The sequence below is a fragment of the Lipotes vexillifer genome, unplaced genomic scaffold (assembly GCF_000442215.2).
Source record: "Lipotes vexillifer unplaced genomic scaffold, Lipotes_vexillifer_v1.1 scaffold28, whole genome shotgun sequence".
NCBI classification, from domain to species: Eukaryota; Metazoa; Chordata; class Mammalia; order Artiodactyla; family Lipotidae; genus Lipotes; species Lipotes vexillifer.
Window position 1 is genome coordinate 1,435,004 of NW_006793929.1, and position 13,145 is coordinate 1,448,148.

General features: G+C 45.6%; 1 protein-coding gene across 1 annotated transcript in view; it reads right to left on the minus strand.

The window, feature by feature from the left end:
• AFF3 (ALF transcription elongation factor 3) overlaps positions 1-13,145 on the minus strand; it is a gene marked incomplete at its 5' end in the record, with an annotated part of 199,717 nt that overhangs the window by 19,229 nt on the left and 167,343 nt on the right. The window contains 2 exons of the mRNA XM_007466896.1: positions 7,319-7,440; positions 10,171-10,372. Coding sequence (XP_007466958.1) covers positions 7,319-7,440; positions 10,171-10,372 — 324 coding nt within the window. The remainder of the gene's footprint in view (positions 1-7,318; positions 7,441-10,170; positions 10,373-13,145) is intronic.

Genomic DNA, 13,145 nt, shown 5'->3' on the forward strand with positions numbered 1-13,145 from the left:
AGCAGGAAAGTAAAACTGCTGTCACCATTGTGGCAGTTACAGAATATAACATGGCACAGGCACTAAAATGAATCTAATGATCGCAGCGTTCAAACTCATTTTTCATTGAATCTTCTTTCTTTTCTTTCACATGGAAAACTTAGAGTTTTGCTTTTCATTGTGATCATAAGGTTCTTCACATCGCTTCTCACAGCGATGGTATTTGATGATGATACGTGAGCAACCCTAAGAAAAGTACAGTTCAACATCACGCATGTAACTAACCGTGTCTCTGGGGCTCTTCAGAAACTGGGCTTGAGTGATCCAAAAGCCAAAGCCGAGCCACGTGTATCTTTGTTATAAGAGCTCTCGGCAGCAAAAAAAATGGGAGCACTTGATCCAGAGGAAATGCGCCCTCCTCACCTCTCATTGCCCCCACCTACACGCGAACCACCTTAAGTTCTAAGCAGCGGCGGGGGCTGAGCTACCCTAAAATTTCTTCTGGCACCAGCATATTAGAGCAACCTCGCTCTTTGTTCTCCTTTGTGGCTGAGATGGAGTTGAACGCTCTCCCACGGAGAGGCTGGCAGGCTGCTTTCTGTGATTCCTACCTCTGTGAAATGTACCTCTTCAGCAAAACCAGCCTGTTTTGTGAAAACTGGCAGAGATGGCGAACTCAACGTGTCTGAACAAAGGGGTTCCTTGGCGTAGCAGAAGTGGGGATCATTTTCTTAGGGAAGTTGAAATCCAAATCAGACAACTAGGCAACTGCACACCAAATGAATTCGTCATCTGATAGCCTGTCAGCTTGTCATTTAATAAGTCCCCGAGGTGTTACTGTGGCCCAAGCTGTGAGGGAGTAAGAAGTGAGGTAATTGGTTTTCACGCACTGAGTAAGTGGATGCTGTTGATGAGGGCACTGCACAGCCAGGGATCCCGGTGCTGCCGTTGGCGTTATGAGGGTTTTCCGAAGGAAGCAGGAAGACTGCTTTCGGCAGCAAGGATTCAAATGCAGCTTTTGTTTCTACACCCTTGATGTTGGCCGGGACCCCCGAGTCCCTGGCTTCTCAGAAGCATAAGCAATCACTCATTGTGTCTCCTACAGGCCACAGGCTCTTGTAGGTGACTCCTCTCTCGGCCACACATAGAAAACGGCGTGTGCTTTCCAGGACACACAGGCTAAATGGCAGGTTTTTGTCACGTGAGCATAAGCAACTTTCTATCGAAATGGAAACACATCAGTTTGATTGTTGTTCTTCTCTGGGTGTGATATTTAACAAATAAATTTATTTACAAAACAGAAACAGACTTACAGACTTAGAAAACAAACTTATGGTTACCAAAGGGGAAAGGCGGGGGCAGGGATAAATTAGGAGCTTGGGATTAACATATACACACTCCTATATACACAATAGATAATCGATAAGGACCTACTATATAGCACAGGGGACTCTACTCATTGCTCTGTAATAACCTGTATGGGAAAAGAATCTGAAAAAAGATATATGAATATGTATAATTAAATCACTTTGCTGTACACCTGAAACTAACACAACATTGTAAACCAACTATATTCCAACATAAAATCAAAAATTAAAAAAGGGCTTCCCTGGTGGTGCAGTGGTTAAGAATCCGCCTGCCGATGCAGGGGACATGGGCTCGAGCCCTGGTCCGGGAAGATGCCACATGCCGCAGAGCAGCTAAGCTCGGGCGCCACAACTACTGAGCCTGTGCTCTAGAGCCCACGAGCCACAACTACTGAAGCCTGTGTGCCTAGAGCCCGTGCTCCGCGACAAGAGAAGCCACCACAGTGAGAAGCCCAGGCAACCGCAAGGAAGAGTAGCCCCCGTTCGCCGCAACTAGAGGAAGCCCGCACGCAGCAACAAAGACCCAACGCAGCCAAAGATAAATACATAAAATAAAATAAACCATGATAACTGTAGAAAAACGACTGATAGGGCTTCCCTGGTGGCGCAGTCGTTGAGAATCTGCCTGCCAATGCAGGGGACACGGGTTTGAGCCCTGGTCTGGGAAGATCCCACATGCCACGGAGCAACCAGGCCCGTGAGCCACAACTACCGAGCCTGCGCGTCTGGAGCTTGCGCTCCGGAACAAGAGAGGCCGCGACAGTGAGGCCCGCGCACCGCGATGAGGAGTGGCCCCCGCTCTCCGCAACTGGAGAAAGCCCTCGCACAGAAACGAAGACCCAACACAGCCAAAAATAAATAAATAAATAAAATTTAAAAAAAAAAACAAAAAACGGCTGATAAAAAGAAAATTAATCAAAAAAGATAAAATCATTTTACAAGCCCTTAAAATGATCAGAGAGCTCAGATTTCAATCAGGGAGATCTAAAAGGCCTTGTCCCCAACTCCTGCCCTCCCAACACCCCCAGCCAAGTCCTTTTTTTTCCCTTTCTTTCTGTTTTGGTTAGAAAAAAATAAAAACCTGGCTGAGAGGGGTTCATAAGTGAAAAAATTCCATATGAAGAACAGAAAGGCACATGAATGGTGTATCAGGAAAAGTGGGGTCCAGCTTTGAAGCGACTGGGAAGGGGAGCCCCTCGGGAGAGGAAGAAGGGCCACAGCAGGCCCTCCGTGGACGTGCCTTGCCTCGATGTAGCATCACCTACTCAAGGATTTCAGCTGGTGTCCTCTCACTCAATCATCTGGCCTTTCACATACAGGAATCTTCCACCCTCTATAAAATTAAAACCCTTTTAGCTATGAGGCTGCTGAGCATCATTGTACCACAAAGGCCGACTCCCTCTTCCTGCCCTGCCAGCCACATCTCCCAGGCCAGGGCTTCAGCACCACGTGGCGAGGGAGTCTTTTCTCGGTGTAGGGAGGTTTAAGTAGTTGGGTTCCTGGTATTGGTGCCATGGGGACAGATGGGACGTTTGGTGGTGTGGCTGAATGTGATGATCATGACTGACTCTTCCTTGTGAAATGTGGGCAAGAGACAGTACATCCTTCTGGAAACAGCAGGCAGGGCTGGCACCCGGGGTTCTCTGGCTCCCTGGCACAGCAATATGGCACGTGGGAAGAGAGGCCAAGCATTTCACCACTCAGCTCTGCTCTGACGTCTGTACTGAGGACTTCGTGACACAATTGTTCCCTGGATTTTCCAGCGCCAAGAACTCCCCTGTCACTAATTATGACACCAAGTAATTTACAGCTCACGGCTCTGCCCTAATAAGGTCCGTTTCTGGGCTTTGAGTTGAATCAAGTGCTGTCACTCATGGACATAAATCCTTGCAGATGTTTTTTAAACAGAAGTTTGGTAATTACACCAGTGTCACCTTAAAATCAGGGCTCTCGAGGAGAGAAAGTGGCGCACGGCTAAACGTCAGGGGTGATCCTGCAGGACAGGCTGATCTGGATCACAGTTTTAAAACAAATTATTCGGTTCAGTTCCATCTACATCCTGAAGGCACCAAGTGGTGCCTGTTGAATGGGTAAGTGACCCAGGAAAAGGGCCTGGAAGCCCGTGAATTTAAATTGACTTGCACGTAGTAGATTCTTTACATTCATGGAAAGAGAAAGAAAAGAAGATGCAGGCATTACCCCCTGGGAATGTTATTCTAATTCAGCTGGGGCCATTCGACGGTTGTTATTTGAGTGCCCACTGGATGGCTGTTGTCTGAATCGCATGTTTATGAAACTGTTAACGAGTATTTGTAATACAAAAGGATGAGTTTACTTTTTTAAAAAAAGCTACGTGATGTGGCTTTAAGAGTCACATGACAGGATGGCATCTGTTACTCACTGGAGCGCTATAACTGGATTTCCATCAACTCTAAATCATTCCGTTGCTAATTCTCTAGTTCTTTCTTTCCTTCTGGTGGCCTCTCTTTGGTCATGTCACTGCCTGTTGACACCTCTAGTGAGGAGAAGTCAAGGAGAATGACAGGAGCCAGGTCATGGTCCTTGAAGCTGGTGCAGAGCAGAGAGGTAGCAGGAGGCGGCTAAGGTTGTGGTCCCGGGGAAGCTTCCTGGAGAGGCCACCCATGTGCCTCCATCTTCCCTCAATTAATAACCGAGAATGAATCAATCATATACCCTTGTTGCTACCACTGGACCTCAGGACACACCAACTGAACCTGGGAGACACTTTACATACTTTTAGGTGACTTCCTAGACCAGTGATCTCTTTATTATTATTATTTAAAAAAAATTATTTATTTATTTGGTTGCACCGGTCTTAGTTGTGGCAGGTGGGCTCCTCAGTTGTGGCATGTGAACTCAAAGTTGCGTCACGCATGTGGGATCTAGTTCCCGGACCAGGGATCAAACCTGGGCCCTCTGCACTGGGAGCGTGGAGTCTTAACCACTGTGCCCCCAGGGAAGTCCCCCCAGTGATCTCTTAACGGACATATTTTTATTGTTCCGATGAAGAGACAATGCCTGTTTTTGCTTTTCAAGCTTGAAGAACCTTCCCACGACCTTCTCAGTTCAGCGGTTAAGCGGCTGTTTGAGTTGCATGTTTCTCTTACTGTCCCAAATCAATTGGGACACGTGGCAACTGGAAGACATCTCTCTCTCTCTATATATGATGGATATGAAAGAGTGCTTTTTTATTCTATTGTATCTTTATCCATAAAGGGAGAAACACTGTATTGTAGCTGCCAGCCAGAAAAATTACACACATTGCTAATGGGAAGAACGAATGATAACAGCCTCTTGGTTGATACAGATAGGGACAAGATTACATTAGCTGCAGTCCCAGCAGACTGAGAAACATTTCCTCTTGTAAACAGTCCAAGGCACTGCAGGTAGAAGTACGACCATTTAGTTGTTGCTGTTTCAGACTTATAGCTTTCTGATCCGTACACTGGGAAATTCCTTACATTTTAATTTCCCGTACATGTGTGTGTTTAAACACCATATGCCCTTGATACATTTGATGCTTTGGGCACCTTCCTGTCAAATGCACGTGTGTTTGATCATGTTGTAGATTATGACTGCTTCTCCTTCTTTCTTTTTTTTTTTTTTTTTTTTGCTCCCTGAGTCCAGATCTTTTATAATACCTGCAACTTTCTTTTTCCTTTTAAATTTATTTTTTATTGGGCTTCCCTGGTGGCGCAGCGGTTGAGAGTCCGCCTGCCGATGCAGGAGACACGGGTTCGTGCCCCGGTCAGGGAAGATCCCACATGCCACGGAGCGGCTGGGCCCGTGAGCCATGGCCGCTGAGCGTGCGCGTCCGGAGCCTGTGCTCCGCAACGGGAGAGGCCACGACAGTGAGAGGACCGCGTACCGCAAAAAAAAAAAAAAAAATTATTTTTTATAGAAGTATAGTTGATTTACAGTGTTGTGTTAATTTCTGCTGTACAGCACAGTGCCTCAGTTATACATATATATATACATACATATACACATTCTTATTTATATTCTTTTCCATTATGGTTTATCTCAGGACATTGAATACAGTCCCCTGTGCTCTATAGTAGGACCTTGTTGTTTATCCATTCTATACATAATAGTTTGCATCTACTAACCCCAAACTCCCAGTCCATCCCTCCCCTTCTGCAAGCTTCTTGAGATGAATAAGGGCAGTTTTGGGACTGGTAAAAATGACAGGTGGGCTTTGAATGATGTCTAAAGCCCCGTTTCCATTCTTATAAAGACCTGATTTGTCATATAAGTATGATTGTTTTTAATTCCTCAAAGAACTGGGTTGCAATGTGAACAATATGGAGGCTGACCCATCCATATAACTACTTTGTCTTCAATTTGCTTCTTAATATTAGGACGAGCGTCTTTAGTTAAGATGAAAATCAAAAGATTCCTTTATCGTCTGAATGCAAATTTCCACACTGTCATTAAACAAGATTCTAATCTCCTGTTTTTGCAAACGGTTAAAGCTCCCTTGAACAATTTATACCACCAAACCCTAATTATATATGGAGTTGACTGCCTGATTGTACTCCCATTACACGCCCCCCACCCCGGGGATTAATTACCACCTCCCTTGATGCCCAGGGCAGCGGGTGAGGAGGGGAAGGGGAGGTGCTGAGGGTCGGGAGAGAGCGTGCTTGGGGTTGAGTGCAGCTGCGGCAGCCACGGGAAGAGGAGAAAAACACACGTCCTCCTGGGCCACCCTTACACTTTCGTAAAACCAATTATCTGGGAACGTGTTCAATAAAGAAACAAAAAAATGTGGATTTGGCTTTGAACCCTCAAAGTCTGTGCCCTAAGTAGCTTAATGAAGTCCAAGCAGGGCTTGAGGGCTACAACTCGGTATTCTTGTTTCTTGGAGGTGAACCAACTGACTGTGCCTATACTCTGGGTGAAGTTAGGATTGGAAAGTAGGATGAGAGGGAGATGAGGGTGGAAGAGTCATCACCACCGCGCCGAGCTTTCACTTCTCAGGTGGTCACGCTCAGGAGAGACCATCTCACTGGATCTCAGAAGAGCCTGTCATGACAATCACTTTTTCTGATTAGGAAGCTGGGACTCAGAGACATTTAGCACCATTTTATTTTCTGACTTTGGGTGAGGGTCGTGGCTTACACTCTGTCCCCTCAGCCAGACTGTCAGCAGTCAGAGAGCAGGGTGTTCTCTCACTGTTGCCCGCTGCTCCACGCCAGGATTTAAGGGCGTGCCTCAAACATACACACACTGCACGCTTGGTGAACAGCTCAAATTGAAAGGAGGATTCAAGCCGAACTCTTGAAACCATACCTGCTGACTTCCAGGCTTGTCCTTGACACATATTTTTTCCCCAAGAGCCTAAATAATTTTCAGTATCATTTTATCATTTCCCATTTGTCATTTTCAGCATCTCCAGAGCATTCCAGGATGTTACATTTATTCCTTTTCTTTTGTTTCTCCTCCTCTTAAATCAGTGCCGGGAACGGAACTAATACTTGGGTTTCAGTGCTAGGACTGGGAGATGGATGACAGGATATTTTCTCCTGTATAAGAACTGTTTACACTTTTATAAAGACTACAGCATTTTAGAGAAAAAAAAGCTTTCAGGAGTGAATCACTATTATACTTTGCCTGCTATAATTTACAAAAACAAAAAATGCGTCTCTTTCTGGTCGCATACAACCCCAAATGCGGGCTTAGAAATATGACTCATTGATGTCATTTAGCTTAGTTTTCTGACATCCTGGATGAAGCCCTGTTAGCCCTGGTTGTTCTATTCACTCAGAAGTCCCCCAGGACTCAGGGGTACACCTGGAGTGAAGCTGCAATTCCCTTCGAGAGGGTGACATTTAACAGATGAGATCACATGACAGAAATGGCCACTCTGTGAATCAGACGCATATTAAACCATCTCCCTGCTCCCACTGATCTGGCCCTCACCGTACCAACCAAGGGTCCACACTTACATGTCATCGAAGATGAGTTTCTGCCTCTTGCAGTCCCTGTGGCCGTTGGAGCCTGGAGACCATGGCTCTGTCTGTGGCCGTGACTTGTGGAGAACGTTTTCGGAATTGCTGTGAGCCGCTTTCTAAACAACAAACAAACACACCTGTATTTGAGAAACTGGCCACCTGGCTGAAGGAGCAACCTGTTAGGATCGCTTGTGTTCTGTGTTCTAGGTTAGAGCTGATGGTGCTTTCCTTGTTGAAATAAAGAAGAAGAAATACTTGCATTACAGGTCTCAAGCTGGAGGCTTTTACATACGTGGTCAAATGTCATTCCCGGGCCATCAAAAGGGCACTCTCTTGGGCTTCCCTGGTGGCACAGTGGTTGAGAGTCCGCCTGCCGATGCAGGGGACGCAGGTTCGTGCCCCGGTCCGGGAAGATCCCACATGCCGCGGAGCGGCTGGGCCCGTGAGCCATGGCCACGCGTCCGGAGCCTGTGCTCCGCAACGGGAGGGGCCACAGCAGTGAGAAGCCCGCGTACCGCAAAAAAAAAAAAAAAAAAAAAAAAGGGCACTCTCAGTGTGCCCACTCACGCAGATCCAGATCTTGAACTTGCCCAAGCTCAGATGGCTATTGTGGGTGGAGGCTGGGGGCTTAGGATTCAGGCTCCTACGCTTCCCAGTTGGCTAGACCCATGGTTCTCCAAATTGACTGCATCAGGATCATCATTAACACGCAGCCAGCTGGGCCTCACCGCCAGCATCTCTGACTCAGTACGTCTGGGGAAGAACCTGACAACATGCCTTGCTAACAAGTTCCAGGTGATGCTGGTCCAGGAGCCAAGCTCTCAGAACCACTGAGCTATAATCATCCCTCACAAAAGAGGTCATTCAGGTCACAATTGACTGGTTCTCATCAGCTGTCTGTGAAGAACAGGGAGAGCCAAAGGGAATCACTAGAAATTATTTAAGATGTGTTTTAAGGAGGAACACTCTTGATCTGGGGAAAAATGGAAACATCCTTTTTCCTGGAGATACGGACATTATAGAGAGCGCCTACTGTGTGCTGACGGTCTGGATAATAAAACACCCCTTTTTTAGTTAGGAGATTCAAATGGATTCCTCTGAAGTAATTAAAGTGGAGTGTATATCAATGCTTCTCTAAATATGGACCGATTTTATGCGTATATCAAGCCTCTTTGTTACGAGAGCCTCCAGGACTCTGGGCGTTTCCTTTCTGGCATGCAGGGTAGTAAATTACAGATGTGTGTGAGCCCTGCTCTAAGTGGCTCTCCCCAGCTAGACTGTAAGCTATCCTGCAGGCAGAGACTGAACCCTTTAGATCATCAGTGCGTCTCTGTTATGTAGCAAAGTGCCTGGGACACAATAAATACTTCCTTGATAAACACCTGTTCAGTGAAAGAATGCCTCAATAAAGTCTATCATTGTTTTGTGATTCTCTGCATATCATAGTTGCTTGTGATTGAAGGATCTAGAGGCAAAGAAAAGTTGTGTTTGGTTTAAAATTGGAATCGTTAGCTTTTTATTTGTTTTTTCTAATATGGTCTTCTCAGATTCGTGTATCCTAGAACCAAAGATAATTGCTCCCAAATGAGGGTGCATAAAGGAGTTAATTTCCTGATGCTTCAGTAAGATTTAGGCTCTTCCCGGATCATCTACCAACTTTTTTTGCCTCTTTAATTCATGGGATAAAGCATGACATGCTGCCTCCCGCCACTTTCTTTGCAGAGTCCTATTGCCAAGCCTCATTTCTCCCTGCCTCACAAAGCCCCACTGGTTTTGAGAGGCACAGCGGGGAGAGTTTGGAATTAAATAATGAACCTGGAGGATGCACGGGGAATGCGGGGTGTTGGAATCACCCTTGACAAAGTCACTGGAAGAGGGGTGGTGGCAGCTGTCCCACCCTGGTCACCACACTGGTCACTGAGGGCAGCAGGGAGCCCTGCAACTTTGGCCTTGGGCTCCAATCCCGGATTTAGCTCTGCCCCAGGGCAAGAAATCTTTTCAAATAGAAAGACTGGTTGGTCCAAAACTCCCAATTTACTTTGTCCTGGGAGAGTTACGTTAGGGCTAATTCTTTTCAGGATGGGAAATGAAGTCCTCCAAAGAGCGTTCCTAAGCAGAAGAGGCTTAAAATGCCTCCTCCGTTTCTTCGGCAGCTGCCTGTGCAAGAGGTGAAGAGAAGCTGCTTTGCCAGGTCTTCCCAGACCAGCGTTTAGGGCTGCTTTGCGGGACCTCACTGGTCACCACGTATCAATGTAATCTTCCTCGACCAGGACAGGCACCCATTGGTAATCCACCCGTTGGACCAAATGGAGGTATGATGCCACCGCAGCCAGGCATCCCACAGCAACAAAGAACGAGACCCCCAATGCCACCTCATGGTCAGTACGGTGGTCATCCTCAAGACGTGCCAGGTTACCTTCCTGGTGCTACGCTGCCATGCGGGCAGGGACCGCCAGTGGGGCCCCCTTACCAAAGTGGGTCTCCTCGACCTCCTGCAATGTCGCCAGGTGGCTGTTACTGATCTTAGGTCATCCAGTCTAATACGTTTGGAGATTAAACCTTTTCTCAACTTGCGCTGTTTATACAGCCAAGCTTTCTGTCAATAAGGCCTCCTTGTGACTTGAACAAACATTATCCTCCCACATACCAGAAACTATCGGACCTTTATTTTACCTGGGAAAAATTATTTGGAATAATAAAGCAGGAAGCTTTTCCTGAAGTTGCAAGTTAAAAAAAAAAAAAAAAAAAAAGCTTGTGTTCGGACTGTGCTGGGCTAGAGGCAGAGTAGAGGGGCGTGTGCTCATTTTCACTCTTGTTTTAACTGGGGCAGAAGAGCATCAACATACCGTGAGGTCTCCACCATGGGTCTGCAGCTGGTTCTCAGCCTTATGCTTTTTGTTGGACGAGGCGGAGGTGAACAAACCATTGCTGTTGGATCTGCTGGGGGAAGTCAGGTCCTCGCCGGGGTATCTGTGTTTAGATGCGTCAGAGAGGGGCGAGGTGGGTGATCGGAGCATTTTTTCATTTTTATTTATTGGGATTGCCAAGCTGGAAAAGGAAATCACAGTAATGGAATGTCACACACTCAGCACGTGGCAAGGTAAATGTTTTATATGTGACCCTCCCATTTAAAACCTGCTGGTAGGAAGATGTTTATTGGGAATTATTATGCCAGGAAACGATTTTATGGCATTAGGGCAGTAAAGAACAATAAAGAAATTTCATTCATGGTTTCTTTACTCGTCCTCCCAGAAGAAAATAGTAATCTGGAGTTAAATAACTAAGCATAATAATACCTTCATTTCCCAAGTTCTTCATCCAAGGATCTCAAAATACATGACAAACAACTTACTGTTTTCCTAACAAGTGTAAACAGCAGGTAACGGGAAACTCAAATTATACACAAGATCTCCACTTCCAAAACGACTTTTGCTAACACCTGAGCTTGTACTAATTATTATATGGAGAATAACAGAATCACAGAATAACCAAGCACGAACCCACCTTCTAACTGTTAGGTAGCCAGGCATGGATCAGAATAAACAAAGAATAGAAAACTGTCATTAGAAATGACATTTTCTGATTCCTAGCTCCTTATTTTACCTTCCAAACTATTGTCTATGCCTGAATATAAATCGCCCCACACCCCGCCAAAGACCACCAGAGAAGGGAGTCATATTTGAGTCTTTGCAATGTATATTATGTAGATAGGGCTCTCTCCGTTACTTTACTTTGAAACAAAAACTGGGGGAAGACACAGCCTCAAATAAACTCAATCATTGCTAATTTGGGATGCTTCTAGAAGTCACCTGGTAGAGTCAATTAAAATAAATTCATTTAACAAAGATTTAGTCATTATTCCCGCAGTTGTGACTTGTTAATTGCGTGTGTTGACTATCACTGCAAACAAGCCAGTAAAGTCACTTTTTATTTTTAAGCAGTTTCCTTAGTTGGTGGTCACAGTGTAGAAATTACAAACACAGGCCTCTAGAACAAATGAGAAGCCAAGGTTCTTAATGTTATGCAAACAGATCTGTGTAGGGAGAGAATTTCTGATGACAGCTTTCTGGTTCAAAAAGTACTGTGCATCCAACAACTTAGAAGTGAGAAGGTGTGCTCTCGAAAACTGCCTTGGACGAGTCAAAAGTGGCTCAGCCAGTGAAGATGAAAACACTGATGTTGAAGACCGATATGAACCGTCTGAATATAACTGTTTCTTGACATGTGAGTGAAAAAGTCTTATTTCTAAGTCTCAATTATTTTACATACTACATGATTTTAAATGTTGGCAGAAAACTAAATTATTACATTAAATATTGTCATGAACAGATGACCATTTCTTCTTCATTATTGTAAGTTTATCTATTCAAGTTGACCAAAGTAACTTTGAAACGTTCTTGGGATCACATCTTTGGGATGGGCAATCACCATATATGAAGGATTGTCTTATTACACAGGTAAAGCTTAACAGTGGTAATCACAATCCCAGAGGCACACAGGCCACCTTCCCAAGAAAAACCCAAAGCACTTTCATATGCATTGAGTCCTTACTTAACATAAGTGAAACTATCAGAGCCAGGAGGCTCTGCCAGCAAAAGCTCTAGAGCAAGAGCTTTTATCCTGGGGTCCCTGCACGTGCATGAAAAAGAAGTTGCATCTTCACTTTCCTTAACCTCCTCACTGACACTGAACATTTCCTTTAATTATGAACAAAGGCAAGAAACCAGAGTAGTGGTTTAGCAGGAGTACTACCAGCAAGACTTGTGATTGTGTCACCAGTGGAAACCACAGATATTTTCATGCCTTATCAGTTGTTGCAGACATCCTGAAATATGGTTTACACTCATCACTACTAGAAATTACAGTCATTACTAGATCTGCTAGAAAGGTTACTTAAGGCATGAACAAAGAAGCACATATATAACTCTATCACACATTTAAAAAGACATTTTTGAGGGCTTCCCTGGTGGCGCAGTGGTTGAGAGTCCGCCTGCTGATGCAGGGGACATGGGTTCGTGCCCCGGTCCGGGAAGATCCCATATGCCGTGGAGCGGCTGGGCCCGGGAGCCATGGCCGCTGAGCCTGCGCGTCCGGAGCCTGTGCTCCGCAACGGGAGAGGCCACAGCAGTGAGAGGCCCACGTACGGCAAAAAAAAAAAAAAGAAAAAAAAAAATTTGAGCCGTATCTTCCCCATTCACATCTCCTCAATATTTTGGGATACCCTCTGCTTGGCCCAGAGGACTGTGGGCTCAGGCAGCTTGTGTGTGTTGCTGTTTCTCGCTCAGACCTTCAAGGGCTCTCACTCTTCCCAAGGTGATTCTAACACTGCAGCGGGCCTGTGCTCAGGGGCCCTCGCTCTCCAATTTCCTCTCCGGGTTTTAGCACTATTCGACACCTTCTCCTAACCTTTCAGTTTACATTTTTATGTGTTGCGCTGAAACATTAATCTCCCCTTAAAAATTCTAGGTACACAGTCAGGGAGCGAGGAGTGTCTTAGCAGAGGATAAAGTGGTTTCTGAGCTGTGCTATTTCTAAATGGAAAGGACTTCTATGACTGATGATAAGCTGCTCACTTATAATAAATATCTGGGACTCTTGCTTTGCTAGGAAGCCTTTGTCACAGAGGGGATTCAGTGCCATGTGGGTCTCTCTGGAACCCCTTGAGAGGAGGGACTGGGTGGCTGTTTCGCCTTGGAGACCCGGATCCTGTCTGTCACCGCAAATTCAGTCTACACCCAACGCCTTTAGGTCTGTCATATGGAGATTCTGCTCAAGTTTACACTTTTCATTGGTGTAATAAGCTTAGTGTTCTCACGGGTTT